Source organism: Tamandua tetradactyla, chromosome 2, assembly GCF_023851605.1.
Source record: "Tamandua tetradactyla isolate mTamTet1 chromosome 2, mTamTet1.pri, whole genome shotgun sequence".
Taxonomy (NCBI): Eukaryota; Metazoa; Chordata; class Mammalia; order Pilosa; family Myrmecophagidae; genus Tamandua; species Tamandua tetradactyla.
The window spans coordinates 222,739,048-222,759,846 of NC_135328.1; the positions used below are offsets into that span (position 1 = coordinate 222,739,048).

Consider the following 20,799-nt stretch of genomic DNA (forward strand, 5'->3'; position numbering starts at 1 on the left):
AGGCAGGGCCTGGCCCAGAGTCCTCCAACCCCACCCCCCACAGCGCAAGCAGCTAACTGCACAGAGATGTTTACGGAAAAACCAACTCCCCCTACCCCCTGCCGCCCCAGGGCCCCAAGACCTCAGGCAGAGGCAGGGCTCGCACGGAACAGCTGCCAACGCTGGCCGGGCATGTCCCAGATGCGAGCACTGCACCGCAGCATCTCTGCATCCCACCCCGGTGCCCCATCTAAGATCCGAGCCTGCGCCCCTGTGGCAGGCGGCATAGCCCCCTCCTCTGCACGGGAAGCAGGGGGAATACAGGAAGCAGTGGGCAAGGCCAGAGGCTCCACGATCATGGCTTACAACGTTCCCCTGCAGCCCCCTCAGGGCGGGGATCCTGGTCAGGCCTGGAGGTGAAGACTCACCCGGAGGCTCTGGGAAGGAGGAGAGGGAGTCCACAGGGCCGAGGTGCCACTGTTCATCCAGGAAGCCGGGGGCACCACCAGCCTGACCGCAGAGGTGGCGGGGGGTGGCTGTGGGCTTCTCGGAGGCACAGCGGAGTTCTTCCAAGCCCTGCTTCTTGGCACTGGCCCACACAAGAAGAAGGAAAATGGGTGAACCATGCTGCCTCTGCGGAGAAAGGCAAGCCCAGCCTCTCCCAGCACCTCTCAGCTGCACATCCGAGACACAGTGAGGCGGCCCCAGGGGCCTGTGCACCCCAGGTCGTGTGCTGCAGAGTCCAAGGCACTGGCACACCAGGCTCCAGGCACTTCCAAGCAAGCAGGGCATGGGGCTGCATCCAGGAGGCTCCACAACGCCGGGTGGGACAGAGATGCTGTGGGCAGAGCCGGGTGCCCCTCTGTGTCACCAGTGCCTTGATCCTATGCCAGTGCTGTCAGAGCAGTGATGCAGAGACTGGTGACGGCCAGGTGTATGGCAACAACGCCCCACGACCCTCAGGCTGGGTCTCAGCAAGATGGGAAAACGTGGCCAGGGACACGAGAGGAAGCGCCAGGTTCACAACCAGCTCAAGTTTGCCACACGTGCCCAGAGCTCCAGGAGAAGCTGCCAGAAGCCCCAAACCACCAGCCCACTGTGGCGGCTTGGGGACGCCCCACCCAGAAGCAGAGGGACCCCCAGTCCCATGCAGAGGCCCCCCAACCCCCAGGTTCATGGGAGGGTGTGGTGTGGGGAATGTCTGCCCTGTCACAGCAAAAGGGTTCCACTCCCGGGGACAGCCAGTGATGCCCCAGCTCTAAGCTCAGTGATGAAAACGGAGGCTGAGAGAAGCAAGGAGGCTCTGGAAAAGTGCTGGCACCTCTGGTGGGCCCAGGGCTCCCAGTCCCCCTCAGCACCAGCCTCACTGCAGAGACTTCCGCTGCCTGCTCCCAAGATAAAAGCCAAATGGTTCCAGAGGACACCTCCAAGAGGAGACCAGTGACAAACGTGTTCACAGAGGAGAAAGCACACCATGTGCTTGCAGGGGTCTTTCAGACCGGCTGATCGTTTTTACTACCACCAGACGGTCTCCCTGATTTATGGACCAGGAACCTCCCCACCCCAGGGAGAAGCACGCCAAGGGGGCTGGGGGGGCAGGCGGGGTCGGAGAGGGGTCTATCAGAATAAAACACATTTGTTTAAAAAGGTTCCGACTCTTGTGCAGTGGAACTAAGTCTTCCCTATCCCAGAGTCCAAAAGAACAGGGTCAGCACATGCAAAAAAACAGGAAGCAGAGAGATGTAATTAATTTGTATTTAAGGATTTTTTGCAATCTAGAACAAAACACAAAATGCCACCTGAAATGTCAGTCGAGTCACGTTTTGTCATTTATCCCCAAGGGATGGTATGTCGGGGCAGGGCCCGGGGCCCAGAAAGGAGATGGAAGGGCCCTTCCCGCAGGTTTGGGCGGTAGCCCCTGCGGCAGGCACCGTGTCAACAGCCCCTTCTCCGCTGCTCCCACCTTGCTCTTTCCAGGAGGCAGGAGACTTGAGCTCGGGTTTCCCTTCACCCAAAATTTGGATGCATGCGCACTTTTTAAAAAAAGTTACTAGCATCACGCATGCATTTCTGTTCAACTTTGAAACTGCCTTCAAGCCTCTAAGGCACACAGCCCCGGTGGCTGCCCTGGGGCTTGTTCCCGAGCCCAGGGTGGGGGGCGTGGGAATGCAGGACGGCCATAAAATCTGGGGTGGTGGCCTTTTGAACCGCCTCGCAGGGACGCGAGGGGCAGCAGAGGGTCCTGGGGAGGTGGGGGCACGATGGCCTCAAGACCGCAAGGCTCAGACCCCCACCAGGGCCCAATTCTCCCCTGGAGAAAGGCCGGATGCCAGGTCCCTGGACGTCCGCTGGCTGTGTGGGGGCCTCCCTAGAGACCCCATTACTTGCCCTGAAGGTAATCGACACAACCAGGGTTCCCCAAAGGCCCCGCAGTGCCAGCTGGACCTGCAGCCCACTTCAGGAGTGGACGCGCTGAACCCGGTCCTTTGACGCGGGGCGTCGGCCCCCCCTATGGCCCCCGTGGCCATCCCCCGCCTGGCTGCTGCCTCCTGGGCTCCCTGGGAAACCGGCGGCCTGAGGCCTGAACTTTTCACCCTCGCACAGACGCCACTGCGGAGCCCCGGAGGTGCCTGAGGGGTGGGGCGCTCCAGCCCCCCAGACACCGACGTTGTTTTACAATCTCCAGATGGCGGCCCCGGGGCGGGCTTTTCTGCGACCTCTCTGTCTCTGTCTCTCTCTCGTAAATGGGACAAAGCCGAGGACCCTGTGCCCCGGGGGCTCCCACGCAGACCCTGCGGGTCCCCAGGCCACGTGGGGAAGAGGAGAGACCCTCACCACAGAGCTAATGCACCCAGAGCAGCAGAGCCCCGGAACCCCAAAGCCGAGGCCACAGCCTGACCCCCACATGGCCACACTAAGCCCCTTTTCATGCAGCGAGGGGAGCTGGCAACTCCCAGCTACCCAGCCCAGGGTACATGGGGGCACAAAGAGCAGAACCCCACTTTCTGAAGGAATAATGGGGGCGTGGCTCTCCAGGAAGGAGGGGACGTCCTCACAAAAAGCAGTGCTGCTGGGCCAGCCCCTCCCCCTGGCATGCAGGAGCCGCCCCCTTCATTTACATACCCCCCAAGGCACACACATCTGGTGGACCCCCACATGCCCTGGCATGGCCCCCCAGGCATGCACGGACCCTGGACACTCCCCCCGCCCCTGGCAGGCACATGTGCTGCACGCCCCCCCCCCCCCACCCCCCCCGCCACCCGTGCTGCTCTTGGGTGCACTTTCCCAGACAGCCTCCCCCGGCGCTCTGACCTGCCCACACCCAGTGCGGGGTGCAGTGTTCCATCCGTTGGGCCCAAGGTCCCCCCCACCGTGGCGTCCCCCGGGAGATCAGCGCTGACCTCAGGCCCGCGTGGCCCAGCAGACCACTCACGTGCCATGTGCACCCTCTCCCACCTTCGAGCGCCAGACAGCCTACGAGTCTCGGCAGACAAGCCAAGAAACCCATGGTAGGAGGGCGGCGCGGACCCCGCAGGCTGGGGGGTAAGCTCAGGAAACTTCATGCAGTGTGGATCCCACTAAAGCGCAGTAACGGGGGTGCTGAGGCCCATGCAGTGCAGGCTAGACGGCAGCGGGGTGAGCATGCCTGCTTGCAGGACAAAGTTCCACCACGGCACCAGAGCTGCGTCGACCTTCCTCAGCAGAGACCACCCCGGGGGCTTTCCTTTAAAGTCCTGAGTTATTTCTGCATTTCGCCGTATCCGGTCCTGGACTAACTGTCTTTCATATCAAGCAAATAAACCCAAAGCCTCCCTCCTCAGTGGGCGAGGCCTCCTGCCCAGGTGTCGTAGGCCCCCCATGGCCCCGGGTGTCCCCAAGGCCTCCTGCACTGCAGATGTACGGCCAGGCGAGAGGACAACAACTTTTCGGGCAGAATCTAGCATTCCAATTGCTGTGGGCCAAGAGGACGGCTTGGCTACAGGTGGTCACAGCGGTGCTGCCACGGGAGGGGCCAGCCTGCAGCCAAGGTGGGCCTTCACCAGACCCACCTTCCCCAGGACCAGCCAAACACCCCGGCAAAATTCCCAAAGCAGCGGTTTTCAAGGCCACAGGGAATGGACACTCCCGATGCCTGCAGAGAGGGCCAGGCACAACCTCGGCAGGGGTCTGCTGTGCGGGAGTCAGGGGCACGCCGTACAGGACCAACCCCCAGGATGCAGCCAGAAACTCTCCACGTAGCCCACATCCCAGACCAAAGGTCAATGTTAAAGCAACGGGGACATGCCCGGCCCCCCAGGCCAGCGTCACTGCACAAGGAGGGGGTGAGGGGCTGTCCAGCACTGGGCACCCCAAGCGAGAATCAGGCCTCCAGAGGGGGTCGACAGCGGCCGGGGCTGGCAGCCACAGAGAAAAGGGCACGATAAGAGTGCTGAGTGGAAACAGCCGAAATGTCCATCAACAGACGAGTGGCTAAACAAACTGTGGTATATACATACGATGGAATACTATGCAGCTTTAAGACAGAATAAACTTATGAAGCATGTAATAACATGGATGGACCTAGAGAACATTATGCTGAGTGAGTCTAGCCAAAAACTAAAGGACAAATACTGTATGGTCCCGCTGATGTGAACCGACATTCGAGAATAAACTTGGAATATGTCATTGGTAACAGAGTCCAGCAGGAGTTAGAAACAGGGTAAGATAATGGGTAATTGGAGCTGAAGGGATACAGACTGGGCAACAGGACTAGATACAAAAACTCAAAAACAGACAGCACAATAATACCTAATTGTAATGTAATTATGTTAAAACACTGAATGAAGCTGCATCTGAGCTATAGTTTTTTTGTTTTTTTATATTTTTTGTGTTTTTTATTTTTATTTTTTCTCTATATTATCATTTTATTTCTTTTTATGTTGTCTTGCTATTTCTTTTTCTAAATCGATGCAAATGTATTAAGAAATGATGGTCATACATCTATGTGATGATATTAAGAATTACTGATTGCATATGTAGAATGGAATGATTTCTAAATGTTGTTAGTTAATTTTTTTAATTAATAAAAAAAAAAAAGAGAGAGAGTGCTGAGTGGAGCGCAGCACTCAGAACCACCTGCAGTGGACGCAGAGCCTGTGGGGCATGGGAGGCCATCGGCTGCGGCAGGAGCACGGCCACCCAGGGCGGGGGGCCTCATAGCCAGTACACAGGGCACCCACTGACCCAAGTCACAGATGGCTGCCTTAAAAATGGTTAAATGACTTCTATGTCACGTACACTTCACCACAATAAAAGAGTTTTTAAAAAGTGTGGGGGAAAAGAAACCGTGGCCAAAAGTGTTTAAATTTAATGGAAACTACAAACCAAGAAGCTCTACAGACTCCCAAGCACAGGCAACACGAAGCAAAGTGCTGCAAGGCCTGGCATCGACTGCTGACGGCCAGGATGAATCCCTGCGCAGCCAGTGGGAAGACTCACGCGAGAAGGGCTGGACAACTGGCGCTGACACCGCCGCGACAGCCACGAGACACCGGGAGCAGAACTGACAGCGGCAACTGCAGGCGAGGCCCGCGCCCCTGGCCGCGTGGGGCTGCCACTTACCAGGATGGGGCCCTGAGTGGTGGGCAGTGTAAGTCACACCACTTGCACCCTCCGACCTCAATGCAATGGTGTCAGAGCCAGCGAGATGCATCCCTGAAGACTAGCCAAACTTTCAGAAATCAAGTCACACGCCCAGGCCACCCAGGTACCCAGGAGAGTCAAAAAGGAATTGGAGGGGGGCGGGCCAAGGTGGCTCAGCAGGCACAGTTCTCGCTGCCATGCCGGGTACCCATTTCGCTCCCCACCCCACCCCCACACACACAAAAAAGCTTTGAAAAAGGGAATCGGATGGGAATTTGCTAGTGGTCAACAAGAGGGAGGGGAAAGGGGTATGGGATGCATGGCTTTTCTATTTCTTTTTCTAGAGTGATGCACAAGTTCAAACAAATGATCATAGTGATGAATACACAACCACGTGACGATATTGTGAACCACTGATTGTGCACCATGGACGGACTGTGTGTATGTTATTCTGTCAATAAAGGTATTCTTTCCTAAAAAAGGAATCAGAAAGCACTCTCAGCTGGGTACAGCGAAATGCGGTGCCCAGGAACTTGTGGGCTATGGCTCGGGCAGGACCAAAGAGAGGGCCAAAGGCTTGTGGGAGAAAAGAGAAGGGTCGCAAACCAACAACCTCAACTGCCTTAAGAAACCAGGAAAAGATGAGCAACTCAAACCCAAAGTAAGCCAAAGAAAGGAACACATAAAGATCAGACGGTGAATCGAGGAAACAGAAGATGGGACAATGAAAGGGAAAAACAACAATGAAACCAAAAGCTGGTTGGATGCACAGATGACCATGCTGCTGACACCGTGACCGGCCGGGGCAGGCGTGAGGTGGCCTTGCCCCCACGACCCCAGCTCTGCAGGACCGCACAGGAACGGTGCAAACAGCGCCAGCCCACAGCCCAGTGCCAGAGCCACGGCAGGCAAAGTCCTAGCAACCCCCTCCCCAGGGCCCCCCGGGAAAGGGGAAAGAGAGGAGCCGGGCCGCCCACCGCCCCGGGGAGTCGCGGCACCTTCCACCCGGCACTGCGGGAAGGAGTGTGCCGACCTACACAAGCCTGTTCCGAAAACCAAGAGGACGAGTGCTCCCCAAACCGTTCTGGGGCCAGCATGACCCCAAGACCCACAGCAGACTGACCCTCCAGAAGAGAGCCACGGGCCAGCGCCCTGTCAACGCAATGCCAATCAAACCCTGCAAGGCTCCAGCCACCAAGACGAGGTGGGTTTATTCCAGGAAGGCAAAGTTGGTTTAGCATCCTAAAACCAGCTCTGCCATTCACCAGGTGGATAAACTAAAACCGGAAACGAGCTTCTCACACCGAGCCTCTCCACAGCGGGAGACAAGGCCTCCAATCCCACAGCCTGCGCAGAAGCCCAAGGCACCACGGGGGCCCCGAGCCCCGGGTCAGAGAGGACCCACTGGAGGGCCGCCCGCATCCTCGGGGACCGGGGAAGAGGACCCATGGGACCTGCCGACACCCATGGCACCGAGGAAGAGAGCTCATGGGGCGGCAGGGGCAGGAATGACACACAGCATCGACTGCACCAGCGGCTTAGACACCGAGCTCAGAAAATACCAGTTACATTAACGTCAAGGAAAAATACAGAGAAACATCAGTATAGCTAAGAAAACACGTGAAACACCTACATGCAGGAGAACAGACAGCTTTGCTGGGAATGCTGAGGACAAGCTAAAACCACGGAGAGAGACTTCTTCGTGGGTCATACAAGTCAACACGGCTCGGACGTCCATTCACTGAAGTGGCCCAGAACTCATGCATCCCCGTCACAACCCCAGCAGGGGCTTCCCCCCTCCAAAATTGACAGGCTGACTCTAAAACTCATATGGAAACGCACAGGACCTAGAGTGGCCAAAAGAACTCTGAAAAAGAACAGGGGGCTGCCGTCAGTTGGTTTCAGGGATGACCACCAGGCGAGCAGGTCAGCGCAGCTTGGCACCTCGACGCGCACGAGAGTTCTGACCAGGTGCCACGGCAACGCAGGCGGAGAAAGGAGACTCAGTAACACACAGGCAAGGACAGCCAGGTGCTGAAACGCAAAAATGTGAACCTGGAGCCACAGCTCATGCCTGATAACGAAAATTACCTCAAATGCATCACAGACCAAAATGTAAAACCTGAAGTTATCAAGTTTCTAGAAGAAAATACAGGAGAATACATCTTGTGGCCCTGGGTTAGGTAAAGAGTTACTAGGATACCAAAAGCACAATCCATAAAAGAACAGGCTGATTAACTGCATTCCATCAAAATGTTTAAATTCTACTCTTTTAGACATTGCTAAAGAGAAAAAAAAAACCCACAAACTGGGGGAAAGTCCTTGCAAAACATTAACTATAAAAAAGAGGTGGTATCCAAAATACATAAACTCTCAGAACTGTTGTAAGACAACAAACAAACAAACAGAAAAAAAAAATGGACAAAAAATGTGAGCTATTTAGCCAGAAAAATAGATGGAAGGACGGAAGGATGAGTGGATGGTGGGTGGATGGAAGGACTGACAGGCGGACGTGCGGGTGGATGGATGAGTGAGCAGGTGGATGGAGGGATCTGAAGGGTAGGTGCGTGGGTGGGCGATGGCCGGGTGTGCAGCGGGCAGTGGGCACACGAAAAGCACCCAGCACCAGTGGAAGGACCTGGAGGCCCACAGGCTGCTGGCGGGGAGGTGGGCTAAAGCACATCCCTCTGGAGGCCAGCTGGCAGTTTCTGAAGAGGCTGAACAGACACAAACACCCAGGTGGCCACTGACACCCAGGTCTCCACCCAAGGCATGGAACCCCGTCGCCGCCACCACTGCCACACAGTACTCACGGTAGCTTCACTGCTCGGCCATCTGCCCATCGCCAGCTGCTAGACGGGGGAAGCGCGGCATGTTCGCGCCACAGAATTTCGCCCAGCAGACACGGAAAGAGGAACCCAACGCAGCACACAGACGGCTCCAGCAGCAGAGCACCACGGTGTGTGTGTGTGGGGGGCAGCCACGCAGCACCCTGCTAGGACGTGGTGGTGGCTGCACACATGCGCTCTCACTGCCCGCTTTCACACGCATGGCTTCTCACATGCTAGAGATGCCCCAAGGCAGCAGCGTTTCAGCACGGCAACGTGGGCCTCCACGCCCCGTACTCTCCTCCACGCCTCGCAAAGGGCACAGGGCACGGGGCACAGCTTGCTTCCAGTTGGTTCTGAGAACATCCTTTTCCACCCCAGAAAGACTCGCAGGAATGAGGCCAAGCTACCAGAAAGCAAACTTTGTCTGTAAATGGCCAAATCGTAACTGTTTTTGGCTCAAAGGGCCAGGTGTCTCACTTCAACCACCGGCCCAGGCCACTGCAGGACAGAGGCAGCCAGAGAAGAGGCCTGCCCGGCTGGTGAGGCGGCGGCCCAGTAATGCTTCACCTGCAAACACGGGGGAGGGATCTGGGGGCCCAGCAGGCTGACCCCAGACCAGGGGCTCTCCGCATGGGGTCCTGGGGACAGGTGGCTGCAGTGTCCCCTGGGAACTTCTTAGCAAAGCACATCCTGGGGTCCTGTGGGCATCAGAGGCTGGGTGCAGGGCCTGGAAGGCAGGGCCAGAGCCGACCCAACGCCCACCCAATAAACCGAGGCACGCTAAGCTCCACCGGGCCGAAGGCGAAGACCCAACCCCAGAAGGCAGCCCTGGGACCAGAGCAGTCCTGGAGAGCCTGGAGTTCACCAAAAAGGGAAGCAAACAGGAGAAGCAAAGGAAAGCACACGCACGTGGATGGGCATACACACACAAGGGCACACAGACACGCACAGACAAGCACACACACAGACGTGCACAGACACACAGACCAGCAAAGGCACACACACATGTGTACGTGAGCATAGAGTGAAAAGGACAGCCAGAGAGGATGGACCCTGGCTGGTGCAGAGCGCCTCCGGAAGAAGTCTCAGACGACGCCTCAAACAAGCTGAAGCAGCACCTGAGCTGGCTCGTCCTTCCCAGCCGAGCCGTCACCACTGACCGACGCTCCGCACACCCAGGCACACATCAACATGTACCAGGCACGACGTGACACAAGCGAAGACAGGGGGACGCCCACGGTCACAGACCCCCTCACCAGGGAGCGCAGGGCAGGGCCGTCCACCGCGTCCAGCGCCAAGCTGCTCATTGCTGCTCTGTGTGGGACACAGGACCCTGCGGACAAAGCACCCTCAGCAAGGGCAGCTCACCCCACGCCCCTGCTGCTGCCCGGGCACTCATCCATGGGCTCAGAGATCCAGCCGGGGCAGCACACCGATGTCCACGCCTTCAGGAGACCCACACCCGAGGACAGAGGGTAAGGAACGCACTGGCCAGAGCAAACTCCAGACGGTGAGAAGCACGCGGTGCTGACACAGACAGAGAGGGTCAATGCGAGAAATTCAAGGATACCAGAGGGATCTGAACAGTGAATAAAAAAGTATGTGCAAGGTCCCCTTGGGGAATGGCAAGAAAGGGGGAAAATTCAACTCCCCCAAGTGGAGAATCCCTGATATTCTTGCAAGCGGTGGGATCAACCAAAGCAATAGGCTGAGTCCCCAATCTTGGGGTTTGTTCATAAAAAACTTAACCCCAGAAAGGATGGGCTAAGCCTACTTAAAATTAGGCCTAAGAGTCACCCCCAGAGAACCTCTTTTGTTGCTTAGATGTGGCCCCTCTCTCTCAGCCAACACAAAACGCAAACTCACTGCCCTCCCCCTCTCTACGTGGGACATGACTCCCAGGGGTGTGGACCTTCTTGGCAACGTGGGACAGAAATCCTAAAGTGAGATGGGACTCAGCATCAAGGGATTGAGAAAACCTTCTCAACCAAAAGGGAGAAGAGAAAAATGAGACAAAATAAACTGTCATTGGCTAAGAGATTCCAAACAAAATCGAGAGGTTATCCTGGAGGTTATTCTTTCACATTATATAGTTAAGGTGGAATGGAGAGACTGGAGGGAACTGCCTGAAAATGGAGAGCTGTGTTCCAGTAGCCATGTTTCTTGAAGATGATTGTATAAAGATATAGCTTTCACAATGTGACTGTGTGATTGTGAAAATCTTGTGCCTGATGCTTTTATCTACATTTTTTGACAGACAAGTAAAACATATGGATTAAAAATAAATAATGGGGGAACAAATGTTAAAATAAATTAAGTAGATTGAAAAAAAAGAAACCTGGGAAACTGATGAGCCCTGGGCAGCAAGGGGTTCAGCACATGATTTCTGCAACATCACTAGAGGCTTGAAGTTCTTGCAAAATACCAACCTCTAGGCCAGAAAAAAAGGTATCCGGACTGCAGACAGGCCTATTCTGCTCCCTGATCAGCTGTCCGGGGCAGCAGAGCCACTTCAGGACGTGAGGACCTGCCCTGAAGCCTGATACCAGCGAGCTCCGGGACGGCCTATGACCTGAGGGAGCAGAAGAACCGCCAGGGTCCCAGTCGTGTGAGGTCGTGAGTTCTGCTCACGCTTCAGCCTCCCCTAGGAAAAGGCACCTGAACTGCAGCACCCCACGGCACCACTCCCAGAGCTCCACAGGCGGCTTCTAGACCTTCTGAGCTGTTAACACACCCGGATTATAAACAGACGCTTCAGACTCCAGCTTACTCTGCGGTACAGCCACTCACCAGTCCTACGTGCTCATCACCCTGGGCCACACCAGGAGGCCAGCAGATGGACACACCACCAGCCTGTGCTCCCTCTGCAGACAAGACCTTTACAAGCGGCCCCCACCCAGCTCCCCCCACACCTCCCCAGGGTGCAGAGGGACAGCGCAAGCAGCTCTGTTGTCCTTCCTGAGGGTCACCTCCCCCGGGAAGCCTTACCCCAGGTAGCTCATGGCCTCCAGATCACACTAAATCCCTGCTCAGGGGCATCAGAAACCAAAGCCGCTTGGAAACGCATGCTTCATACCTCGCGCTGCCTGAGCCCACCTCCCACCTGGGCCTCGGAAGTCGCCCCAACCTGGAACTTCTGCCGCTTCGGGGACCTGGCTGACAGCAGAGGGCCCAGGTCTGCCCCTGACTGCCTCTCACCAGCAGGGAGCCCAGCACCTGCCCAGAGCCAAGCGTCTACCCCACACCTGCCCAGAGCTCAACCAGAGCCTGCCCAGCACCCAAAGCCCACCCAACTTCCATCCAGAGCTGAGGACCCACCCAGAGCGCTCAATGCCCACCCAGCCACCACCAAGTCTGCCCAGTGCCTGCCCAGCTCTCACCCAGCAGGGCTGCCCAGTGCCCACCTGGTACCCATAGTGCCTGCCCAGAGCTTGCCCACTGCCCCTGCCCAGTACTCAGCGCGCACCCAGGACCCACCCAGGAGAGCTGCCCAGTGTCCCCTGGCACCTACTATTCCCCCAAGCACCTTCCCGACTGATGCCCCCATCGGCTCTGAGATCCCACCCAGCAGGTCAGCCCAGGCCGGGGCAGGCAGACAACTACCCCGCGCTGCCCAGCTGGGCCCCAGGGAGCTGCCCGGGACATGTGGCCCAAAATCTGTGCTGCCATGTAGTGGCTGAGCGCCGGCCTGGCCTGGGGAACGCGTTGGGAAGGAGGCCGGGGCCCAGGGGCCTCCTGCAGCCTCGGGCCCACCAGGGCCCCATCCCCTCCCGCATGCGCCCCACGGCGGGCACAGCCCACAACTGCTGCCCAGGACCCCGCAGCGGGCGGCCCGAGAGGAGTCCAGCGTCCCACAGGCCACAGACGAACAGACACCCAGGGGCCCGGGGCAAGGACGTACGGGACCCCCAGGGGTCACTGTCCCTCCCGACTTCATGGGAGTCTCGGCCATTGTGTCCCCTACCTGAGGCCCAGGAGCTGGGGGGAAGGCCCCCGCCCCGGAGCCCCCCACTCAGCTGAGCACGCTTCCCCAAGTGAGGCAAGACGGAGGTCAGGCGGGCGGCGGCTCCCCGCGTGGAAGATGTTAAAAAAAAATCACAGTTTTGATAGTTCTGCAAAAAAAAACTTAGCAAATTTACAACAAAACTGTCAAGTAATTAAGGCAAGGCACTTCACACATGAACTTAAACTGCTAATTAAAATCCCCTCGCTTAATTGACTACATTTGCATACCATTCACTTGGAAGGATAACGTTTCTAATGGGCAGGCATGGTTCTGATCCGGAAGTGGACAAGGCAGCAGGTGACCCAAAGGCGCGCCCCAAAGCTGCAGAGAGCCAGGATCTGGCAAGCCTGCAAGGACCCCCACTGTGCCTATGGCGTCTGGGTGGCGGCGCTTGGGGGGCCGGGGGGGATTTCAGGGGCTTTCCTGCGTCCTTCGAAGTCCCAAACATCCCCCCCCAGGATCCTCCCCAGAGGGGGGCGGGCCACCTGGCAGGCACCCTTGCAGCCCGGAGCTGCTGCCAGCACAGAGCCCCTGCAGGGCAGCCTAACCCAGCAGGTCCTGCCAGCACGGAGCCCCCACGGCAGGCCTAGCCCGCTGGTGGCCCTCCCCTGCCCCTCTGCCTCAACCCCAGCAGGTCCTGCACAGACGCGCCCTCCCCAGTACTACTGGCCCTCATGGGTGTCGGGGACACGGAGGGCTTCAAGGATACTTGGGCAGTCACAGACACATAGTGCCGCAGTCCCAGGGAGAGGGTTGCCATGGCAGGTGACCCGACACGGCCACTGTTCCACCCCCCAGGGGTTCCCCAAGCACCAGCCCCGCCTGGGCATGGCCTCGACCCCGGCCAGAGAAGGGTCAGCATGGCTTCGGCTGCACACACAGCCTGTGGCCCAGGCAGGGAGTGGCCGGGGCAGGGAAACGCGGACCCCCGTGGCGTTTGCAGGTAGGCTCTGGCCGACCCCCAGCCCAGAGAAGCCTCCCGACCGCAGAGCCATACTCTGCAGCCCTGGCCCCAGGTCTTGCTGCAGGCACGCGGTGCACCCGACCTCCCGGCCTGTGTGCTGGGCCATGGCCTCTGCCATTATGACCACACAAAGTTCACGGCCATGCACAAGCCCGTGTTGCCGGCTGCCCGCTTGCTGAATTCTGGTGGCCGGGCCGGGGCCCCAGGCCAGGCCGCGGGGCTGGCGAGCACTTTACTTTCACAGCTGGTGGACTGTTTCACAAGTAACAGAAATGCTTACGGTCAACAGAAATAACTACCCTCGCTGGTGATGATACTCCTGCTTGAATGAGTCCAGAGACTGAAGTGACTGGACACAAAGACATCAGCACATGGGAGTAGGCGTCCAGGGGGTGGCCATGGCGCAGTGGCAACCCTCACAAGGCCAGTAGGCCAGCAGCACCCCAACCCCGCCTGCCTGGAGCTCCAGCCGCAGGCCGAGTGCGGCAAAGGGCATGGCTGAGCCTGGAGGAGAGTGGGCCTGGGGAAGTCCCATCTGCGCGACACGCATGCCCGCACCTTAGGGAGGCATCTACCCCGCCAGACCTGCAGAAAGCTCCACCTCTCACAGGACCCGCCCCCCAATAAAAGGCCCAGGAGGGGTCTCTCCAGCACCCCCAAGCTTGCAGCCACCATGCATTAGAGCTCGGTCAGCAGACACATAGCGCTGGCTCTGCTGCTGGGCCCATTTGGGGTGCATAGTCACAAGGGTCAGGGGGTCCTCTGGGCCCATCCACTGCCACCGCCTCAATCCTCACTTCTCTGAGACCCATGGGATGCCCATTTTCCACAGGAAACATTTCTTTCCAAGAAACCAGATGACATCCCAGGAGAAGCCAGGCTGTGGTAAGGCCCAGCCAGAGGGGGCTGGGGAGGCAGAGGCACCCAGCAGTCCCAGCTGAGCTGGCACCCCAGCACCTGCAAGCATGCTGCTAGGAGCCGGGGACAAGGGATCTGGGACATGGACTAAGGACCAGCATCCTGAGGTGGGAGTTGAGCAAACCATTTCCTTCAAGGCACAGCACCGGGAACAGCCAGTACCTAAGCTACAGCTACAGCCGCACCCCCGCCTTCCATCCCTCCAGCCACCAGAAGTGGAGCTGAAGACAGGCCAGGAGAGCCGGCCATTCCATATGCCACTGAGTCATGCAGAGTCTGGTAGTAGCGGTGCAGCCGCACCACAGCCCCACGCTCTCCTCTGGGGGCCCAGGCCGAGCCCCGGGGAAAGCAGATGTACGGGCAGACCCCACTTCTCCTGCTGGTGGGCCACATCTGGTTCTCTAACTTATTAACCGTGTCTGTAAGATCATGAAGCACAGAATCTTTAAAACTCTCCAAGTTGGAGAAACAAAGCCTGAGAAAACAAGAAGAGCTCGGTTCTGTAGCAGTGTCGGGCAGGCTCCTGTCCGCTGCTACTTCCCCTGAACCCGGGACTGAGGCTCCGGAATGCTCCAGAGGCCCCCGCCAGGGACACACAGGGGCCCCCCAGGCCTCGCTCCCATGCTCACCTGCACTCTGCCTGTCCCGCACCCTCATTTTAGTAAACAAGCCAATGCAAGTACAGATGGGTCCTGGCACTGGTGACCCTAGGGACCCCTGTCGTGGGCTTGGGGAGTCAAAGCGCCATGCATGGTTGGCACTGCCCTGGAGAGCAGCATTTTCTAGAACCGTCTCTTCCACCCAGAGAGACTGCACCAGTTGCTGCCTTTCGCTGCACCCCCAAAACATTCCAGATGCACCTGAACGTGACCTCCTTCGACCTGGAGCCAGTGAGGCAGGGGCTGAGCCCGGGGAAGGAGAGCAGGCTGCGTTCCACCAGCCAGGAGGGGTGGTGCTTAAACTGATGGCCAGGCTTCACTCCACGCACGAATGGACACACGGACGGACACCGCGGGGCTGAGCTGCCCTCCCCCAGCCCGCGCTCGGGAAGGAAGTGTGCCTCTCCCCCCTCCAGTGTCTCCGGAACCAAGCCGGGCCCCAGCTGGGCCCTGTCACCTCACTGGGCCCCACTCCGCCCTGGCCCGGCCATGCCCATTTCCCCAGACGGAGGCCCGGCACAGACACCGTCCCCAGCTCTCACGGACCTGAGGAAATAATTTAGCCCTGTGTTTTGACTCAAAACAAAGCAACTTTTTTAAAAGCATTTCAGTTGAGGCTTGCATAATTCTTCCCATGGAGAAACCCTCCATAAACTTTCGCAATCCTTAGAAAGAGACACATTATTATGGCTTGTGTAACAGTCTCGACCGCCAGAGTCCGGAGGCAGGCAGCGGGCGGCTGGGCAGGGGACGCCGCCTCTCCTCTCGCTCCTCCCTCGGGTTCTCCTGGGACGCCTGGTGCTGGCTGCGGCCCCAACACTGCATGTCCCACCCCCCCAGTGCCAGCCCCACCTCGGTGCCAGCTGTGCCACCCCTCCAGGCCACCCCACCCCCAACAGTGCCGGCCCAGCGGTGAGACTGCCTCCCGCGGGCCCAGACTTCCGCACACTCGACTTCCTGTCTGCCCTCACTGGCCGCCGCAGCCAGACGCCACGCGCACCGGCGGGGAAGCTTGGGAAACGGGGACACCACAGGGGCAGTGACGTCATCCTCCGAGGCCCTGGCTGGCCGCAGGCTCGGGGGGCACTGAGTGTACACGGGGACCCCGACGGCTGCCTGCATGGCTCCTGAGCAAGGGGCCCGGAAACCGGCAGGACGGGCATCCCAGGACACCCTCTCCCAGGGCCTCCTCCAGGGTGCAGGGCAGGGACCTGCAAGCCGTCGCAAAGTCCCCGGGAGACGAGCCCACAGGCCTCCGACCTGGAGCACCAGTGTCCAGCCCGCAGACCCCACCCCTTGCCAGGGGCCACGGATCCACCTCGCAGGGACCACCCACCCCTGGCAGGGGAGCACGGTGGCAGTTGGGTCCCCAGCGTACCCCAAAGTGGCACCTCGGACTGGCTCAGCCACACACACCCTGCGGCCACGGCCATTCCCAAAGGGGTTCCAGAAGAAATGTGTCAGTTGGCCAGCCCAGCAGCGCCCATGCCCGGCCTGACCTGCTCTGAAAGTCTGGTCAGCCGGGGACACTCTGCGGCCTCTAAAAGCCCAAGTCTTTCCCCAAGACGGCCCTCAAGCCTCAGCCCTCTTCAATGCCAAAGTCCCCTGAGAATGCTGCCCTCTGACCAAAGACACTTAGCGGGTGGCACAGGAAAAACACCCCAGCACCCAGAACGCAGACCCACAGCCATGGGCACTCATGCTTCCCCAGGCCAAGGATGGCAGCCCGCGGCCCCCCAAGATACAGCCAGTCCGCACAGGCGACGGCACTTCTATGACAGTGTCCTCTCCGCGACTGCACCCTTAAGGAACTCAAGTACCAGAGGGCACGGCGCCATATACTCAAACAACGGGATGAAACCTTCAGAAGTCTCAAACCCGAAGACTCGGTCGGCCGAAAAAACATCCAGAACAGGCACCAGTCACAAGTTCCCTCTTGCTCCACCACACAGGTGGCCGACAGCTGCCCTGGGGGGCACGGCCTTGTCATCAGCCCAAAAGGGCAGCACCCAGTACCCAGGAAGCTGCCCTCTGGGACCAGGTGCAGTGTCCCAAGCCGGTGGCCAGGGAAGCAGCAGGGGCCGAGCTGCCACCCTTCCTGACTGATGTCAATCTGTACCTCAGAAAGGTCTTAGTCCAACCTGGCTCCTACCCAAGCCCCCAGGAGGGGACAGAACCAGTGGGATGGGGGCATGGAAGGGGCAGAAGATTCTCTTAGGCACGTGTTTCCAGAAGCAAAATGCCGTGCTGGCCCCCACCTGGACACACAGCAGGTAAATACGAGAAAAAAGCAGCTTGACAGTTGCTGCTCACAGCATTCGCCTTTTCACACATGAAGAAATCAAGGCACAGGGAGAGTGAGTAACTTGCTCAAGGTCACACAGCCAGTGACAAACACAGTGTGGGGCTGAGGCCCACTGTGGAGGCTCCGTGGCCTGGGCCAGTTGGGCATTGACTGCGCTGGTCCAGGGGGCCCCAGCCAACTGCAGGGTCTTCTGGTCTGGCTGACATTGGGCAGTGGTAGGCATGGCCTCCTGTCCCCCAGACCTCTCAGGAACATTCGTGCACCTGAGACAGCAAATCACTCCATCACTTCCTCCCAGCTCTGCTGACCAGCAGAGCCTTGGACACGGTTGCCCGCACATACAGGGTCATGCCTGGATATGTCACATCCTGCCAGGGTGGCTGGAACACCAGTCTGGAGCCCGCCTCCTCCCCTTGCTTGCACCTACCCCAGGGCAACAGGGAACCACCACCCTCACCAACCAGGCGAGAGGCCAGCGGGACCCAGATGCTGCACTGGCTTCAGGAACACCTTCCCCCAAGACAGCTCCACCTCGGGGCACAGGGACACAGGGCCAGGCCCACCCCTCAGCCTGCGCACATCCAGACAGCACCTCCTGGTCAATCTACTCACCAGAAGGCACAGCGAGGAGTGGGTCCCTGCAAAGGGCACTCACAACACAGCTCTAGCCCCTCTCCTCAGCCTCGGGAGCCCAAACTATTAAAACACACTATAAAGGGAATGAGAAGATCAAAGCACAGCCTATAAAGTTGCTGCCAAGAGGGATGGCGGGATGGCAGCTCTCCAGAGGTGGGCGCAGTGGCTCTAGGTAGCATCTTGCACACAGCTGTCAGATGCACCCCATGTTCCAGGGCGACACTCCATTTCCTGTGACCCCCAGGAGTGTAAACAGATGAGTCCCTAGGGGTGCTGCGGAGACTTTCAGAGGACCATGTAGCAGAGGGGGCCTGCTGCAGGGGGCAGGGCAGGGTTGGCAAAGCAGAGCCACAGACCAGCTGCCCACTCAGTGGGGGAGGGGGCTCGGCCTGGGGCAGGAGCGAGGTCAGGGACGGGCTGCCACTCTGGACTCAACACCAAGCATCTCCACCAGCACTTGGAAACACATTTTTAATCAGCAAATACAATTTCAGAGCACTGGGGAAGATGAGCCGAGGAGAAGCTCTGTGCAAACTGCCAGAGTAAAACTACATCCGGCCTCCTCTCTGGTACTGCAGGGGACGGTCCACCTCCTCCCCAAGCAGGGTCGGGGCCCATCAGCAGGGACACCCAGGGCTGGCCGCAGGGAAGGAGAGCCAGGCGGTGGGGCAGGTGACTGCTCCGCCTGGGGCTGTGCCAAGGTCCCGGGTCTGGTCCCCTCAAGGCCCAGGAGGGCAGTTAGACCCCCAGACGCAGGACACAGCCTGCTCCTGCCGGCCGTCCTCCTTCCCCTCCAGACCCTCCTGCAGCACCATGGCCACCAGGACGCACACCGTCCCGCGCTGGCGAGGGCCCAGGGACCGTCCCGTGCACCCGCCCATGGCGAGCGCCCCTCCCGAGACAGGAGCCTGCCCAGCACATCCGCCCCCAGCCCGGACGCCGCCCATTCACCCCCAAACCCACAGAGCCCCGGGCGGCCACCGCCCCCCTGCGCACGCACGCACACGCACGCCTGCGCACGCACAGGCACGCACACACGGCCCCCGCCTTCCCCCGGCCGCTGCTCCCTGGAGGGGCGCCCAGAGAGAACCGGGCTGAGCATCTATTCACAGACGGGGAAAAAAAGTTTGATGCAATAGCTGAATTAATTAGGCCTCCCCAGAATAGCCGAGCCACGCCGCGCTCTGCAGGCGGGGGGCGCGCCGGCGTGTCTGGAAGGGACATCGCAAAAGCGGGGGTGGGGGCGCCCCGGCCCAGGGCCGGCGACAACCACAGGGCCTCCGACACCTGGAGAAAAGGGCCCGAACCGGACCGCAGGTCCCTCCTACAGCCGCGCGGCAAGGGCTGGGCGGGGGCCACCGTGAGTCCCGGGCCGGGGGTCTGGGCCTCGCGGCCCCGCAGACCGAGGGGCGACAGGGCGGAGCCGGCGCCTGAGAAGCCCAGCCCCTTTCCCCGCGGCGCGGCCAGGCCCGTTCTCAAGGTCGGGGCCTCCAACCCACGGAGCTGGTGACCGAGCGGGGCCCCTAGGCGCCGCCGCCGGCTCGGGACACAGGCCTCCCGCCCCGCCGCCTCCAGGCCGACTGCGAACAAGCCAGCCCCCCGAAGGCGGGGCGCCGAGCGCGGCCCCTCGCGGCCTTCCCGCGCCCCGCCCGCGGCCGCAGACAAAGACACTCACCCGGGGCAGCCGCCGCTTGTACTTGCTGCCGTAGTCGAACTTCTCCTTGACGTCGTCCAGGCAGCGACCCAGGCGTGCCTGCTCGTCCTTGCCCACGTAGTCGCGGCTCAGCAGGATGTAGGCGCGCCAGTTGGCCGAGTCGAAGCCCCAGTGGCAAGTCCGGTTCTCCAGCGCCTTGTGCGAGTGCACCACGAACTTGTGCGGCGGGTACATGAGGCGGCAGTCGAGGCACTGGATGCAGGCGGCGCTCGGGCTGCTGTAGAGTTCGGGCACCAGCAGCCCCTTGCACTTGCCGAAGCACTCGTGGTAGACCCTGAAGCTGCGCTCGCTCAGCGCCAGCCCCAGCGCAGGCGGCCCGGCCGGCGGCTCCGGCTTGCAGGCAGGCGGGTAGGCGCCGCCGTACAGCAGCGCGTTGCACAGGCGCTCGGCGTCCGTCTTGGTGATGAGCCCGCACGAGGGCGCCGAGAAGGGCAGGATGCCCATGACTTTGAGGATCTCCAGCTGGTCGGCCGTGCAGCGTGAGCAGTAGGTGCAGCTCGTCGCAGACCGCGTTGATCTGCTGCAGCGAGAAGTCCCGCAGCACCGAGTTAAGGATCTGAGGCAGGCACAAGCGCTTCTCGCCGCCCACCACGAAGCACGAAATAGTCTCGCCCTCCAGCACGGTCTCGCAGCGCTCGGTGGAGCGGTCGGACGGCATGAAGAAGGGCCCGGGCAGCACGGGCGGCGGTGGCTGGAGGGTGGGCAGGTGCAACACGGGCGGCGGCTCGGCGGCCGCCGGCAACGCCGCGGGCCCCGCAGCCGCGCCCGCCTCCTTGGCGCTTTCCTTCTTGAAGGCTTCCTGCGACCAGCGCGCCGAGAAGGCGGCCGGGCCGCCCAGGGAACTCATGGAGCTCAGGTGGAACTGCTCCAGCGTCTTCTGCAGCCCTGGGTGCGGCTGGAAGCCGCCGCGGCCCCCCGGCCCGGCCTCCATGCTGCGCTCCGGCGCGCTCGGCCGCTCCCGCGCCCGCGCGCCCGGGCCCCCGCGGCCCCGCGCCCCCCGGCGGCGCCCGCGGCCCCGGCCCCGGCCGCCCCCCGCCGCCGGCTCCCGGCCGATCACGGCTGCGGCCGCGACCTCGCCCGGGGGCGCGAAGGGGAATGCCGGCGGGGCGAAGGGGTCCCGCCGCTGGAGCCCGCCGCCGCCCGGGCCCGGCGCCACATCCACGCG

General features: G+C 60.3%; 1 protein-coding gene across 1 annotated transcript in view; it reads right to left on the reverse strand.

The window, feature by feature from the left end:
* The window catches only part of SKI (SKI proto-oncogene), a 44,734-nt gene extending 24,153 nt beyond the window's left edge, over positions 1-20,581 (reverse strand). Inside the window, 2 exon segments of the mRNA XM_077151552.1 lie at positions 19,596-20,124; positions 20,126-20,581. Coding sequence (XP_077007667.1) covers positions 19,596-20,124; positions 20,126-20,565 — 969 coding nt within the window. The 5' untranslated portion in view covers positions 20,566-20,581.
* Between the last annotated feature and the right edge of the window lie 218 nt (positions 20,582-20,799).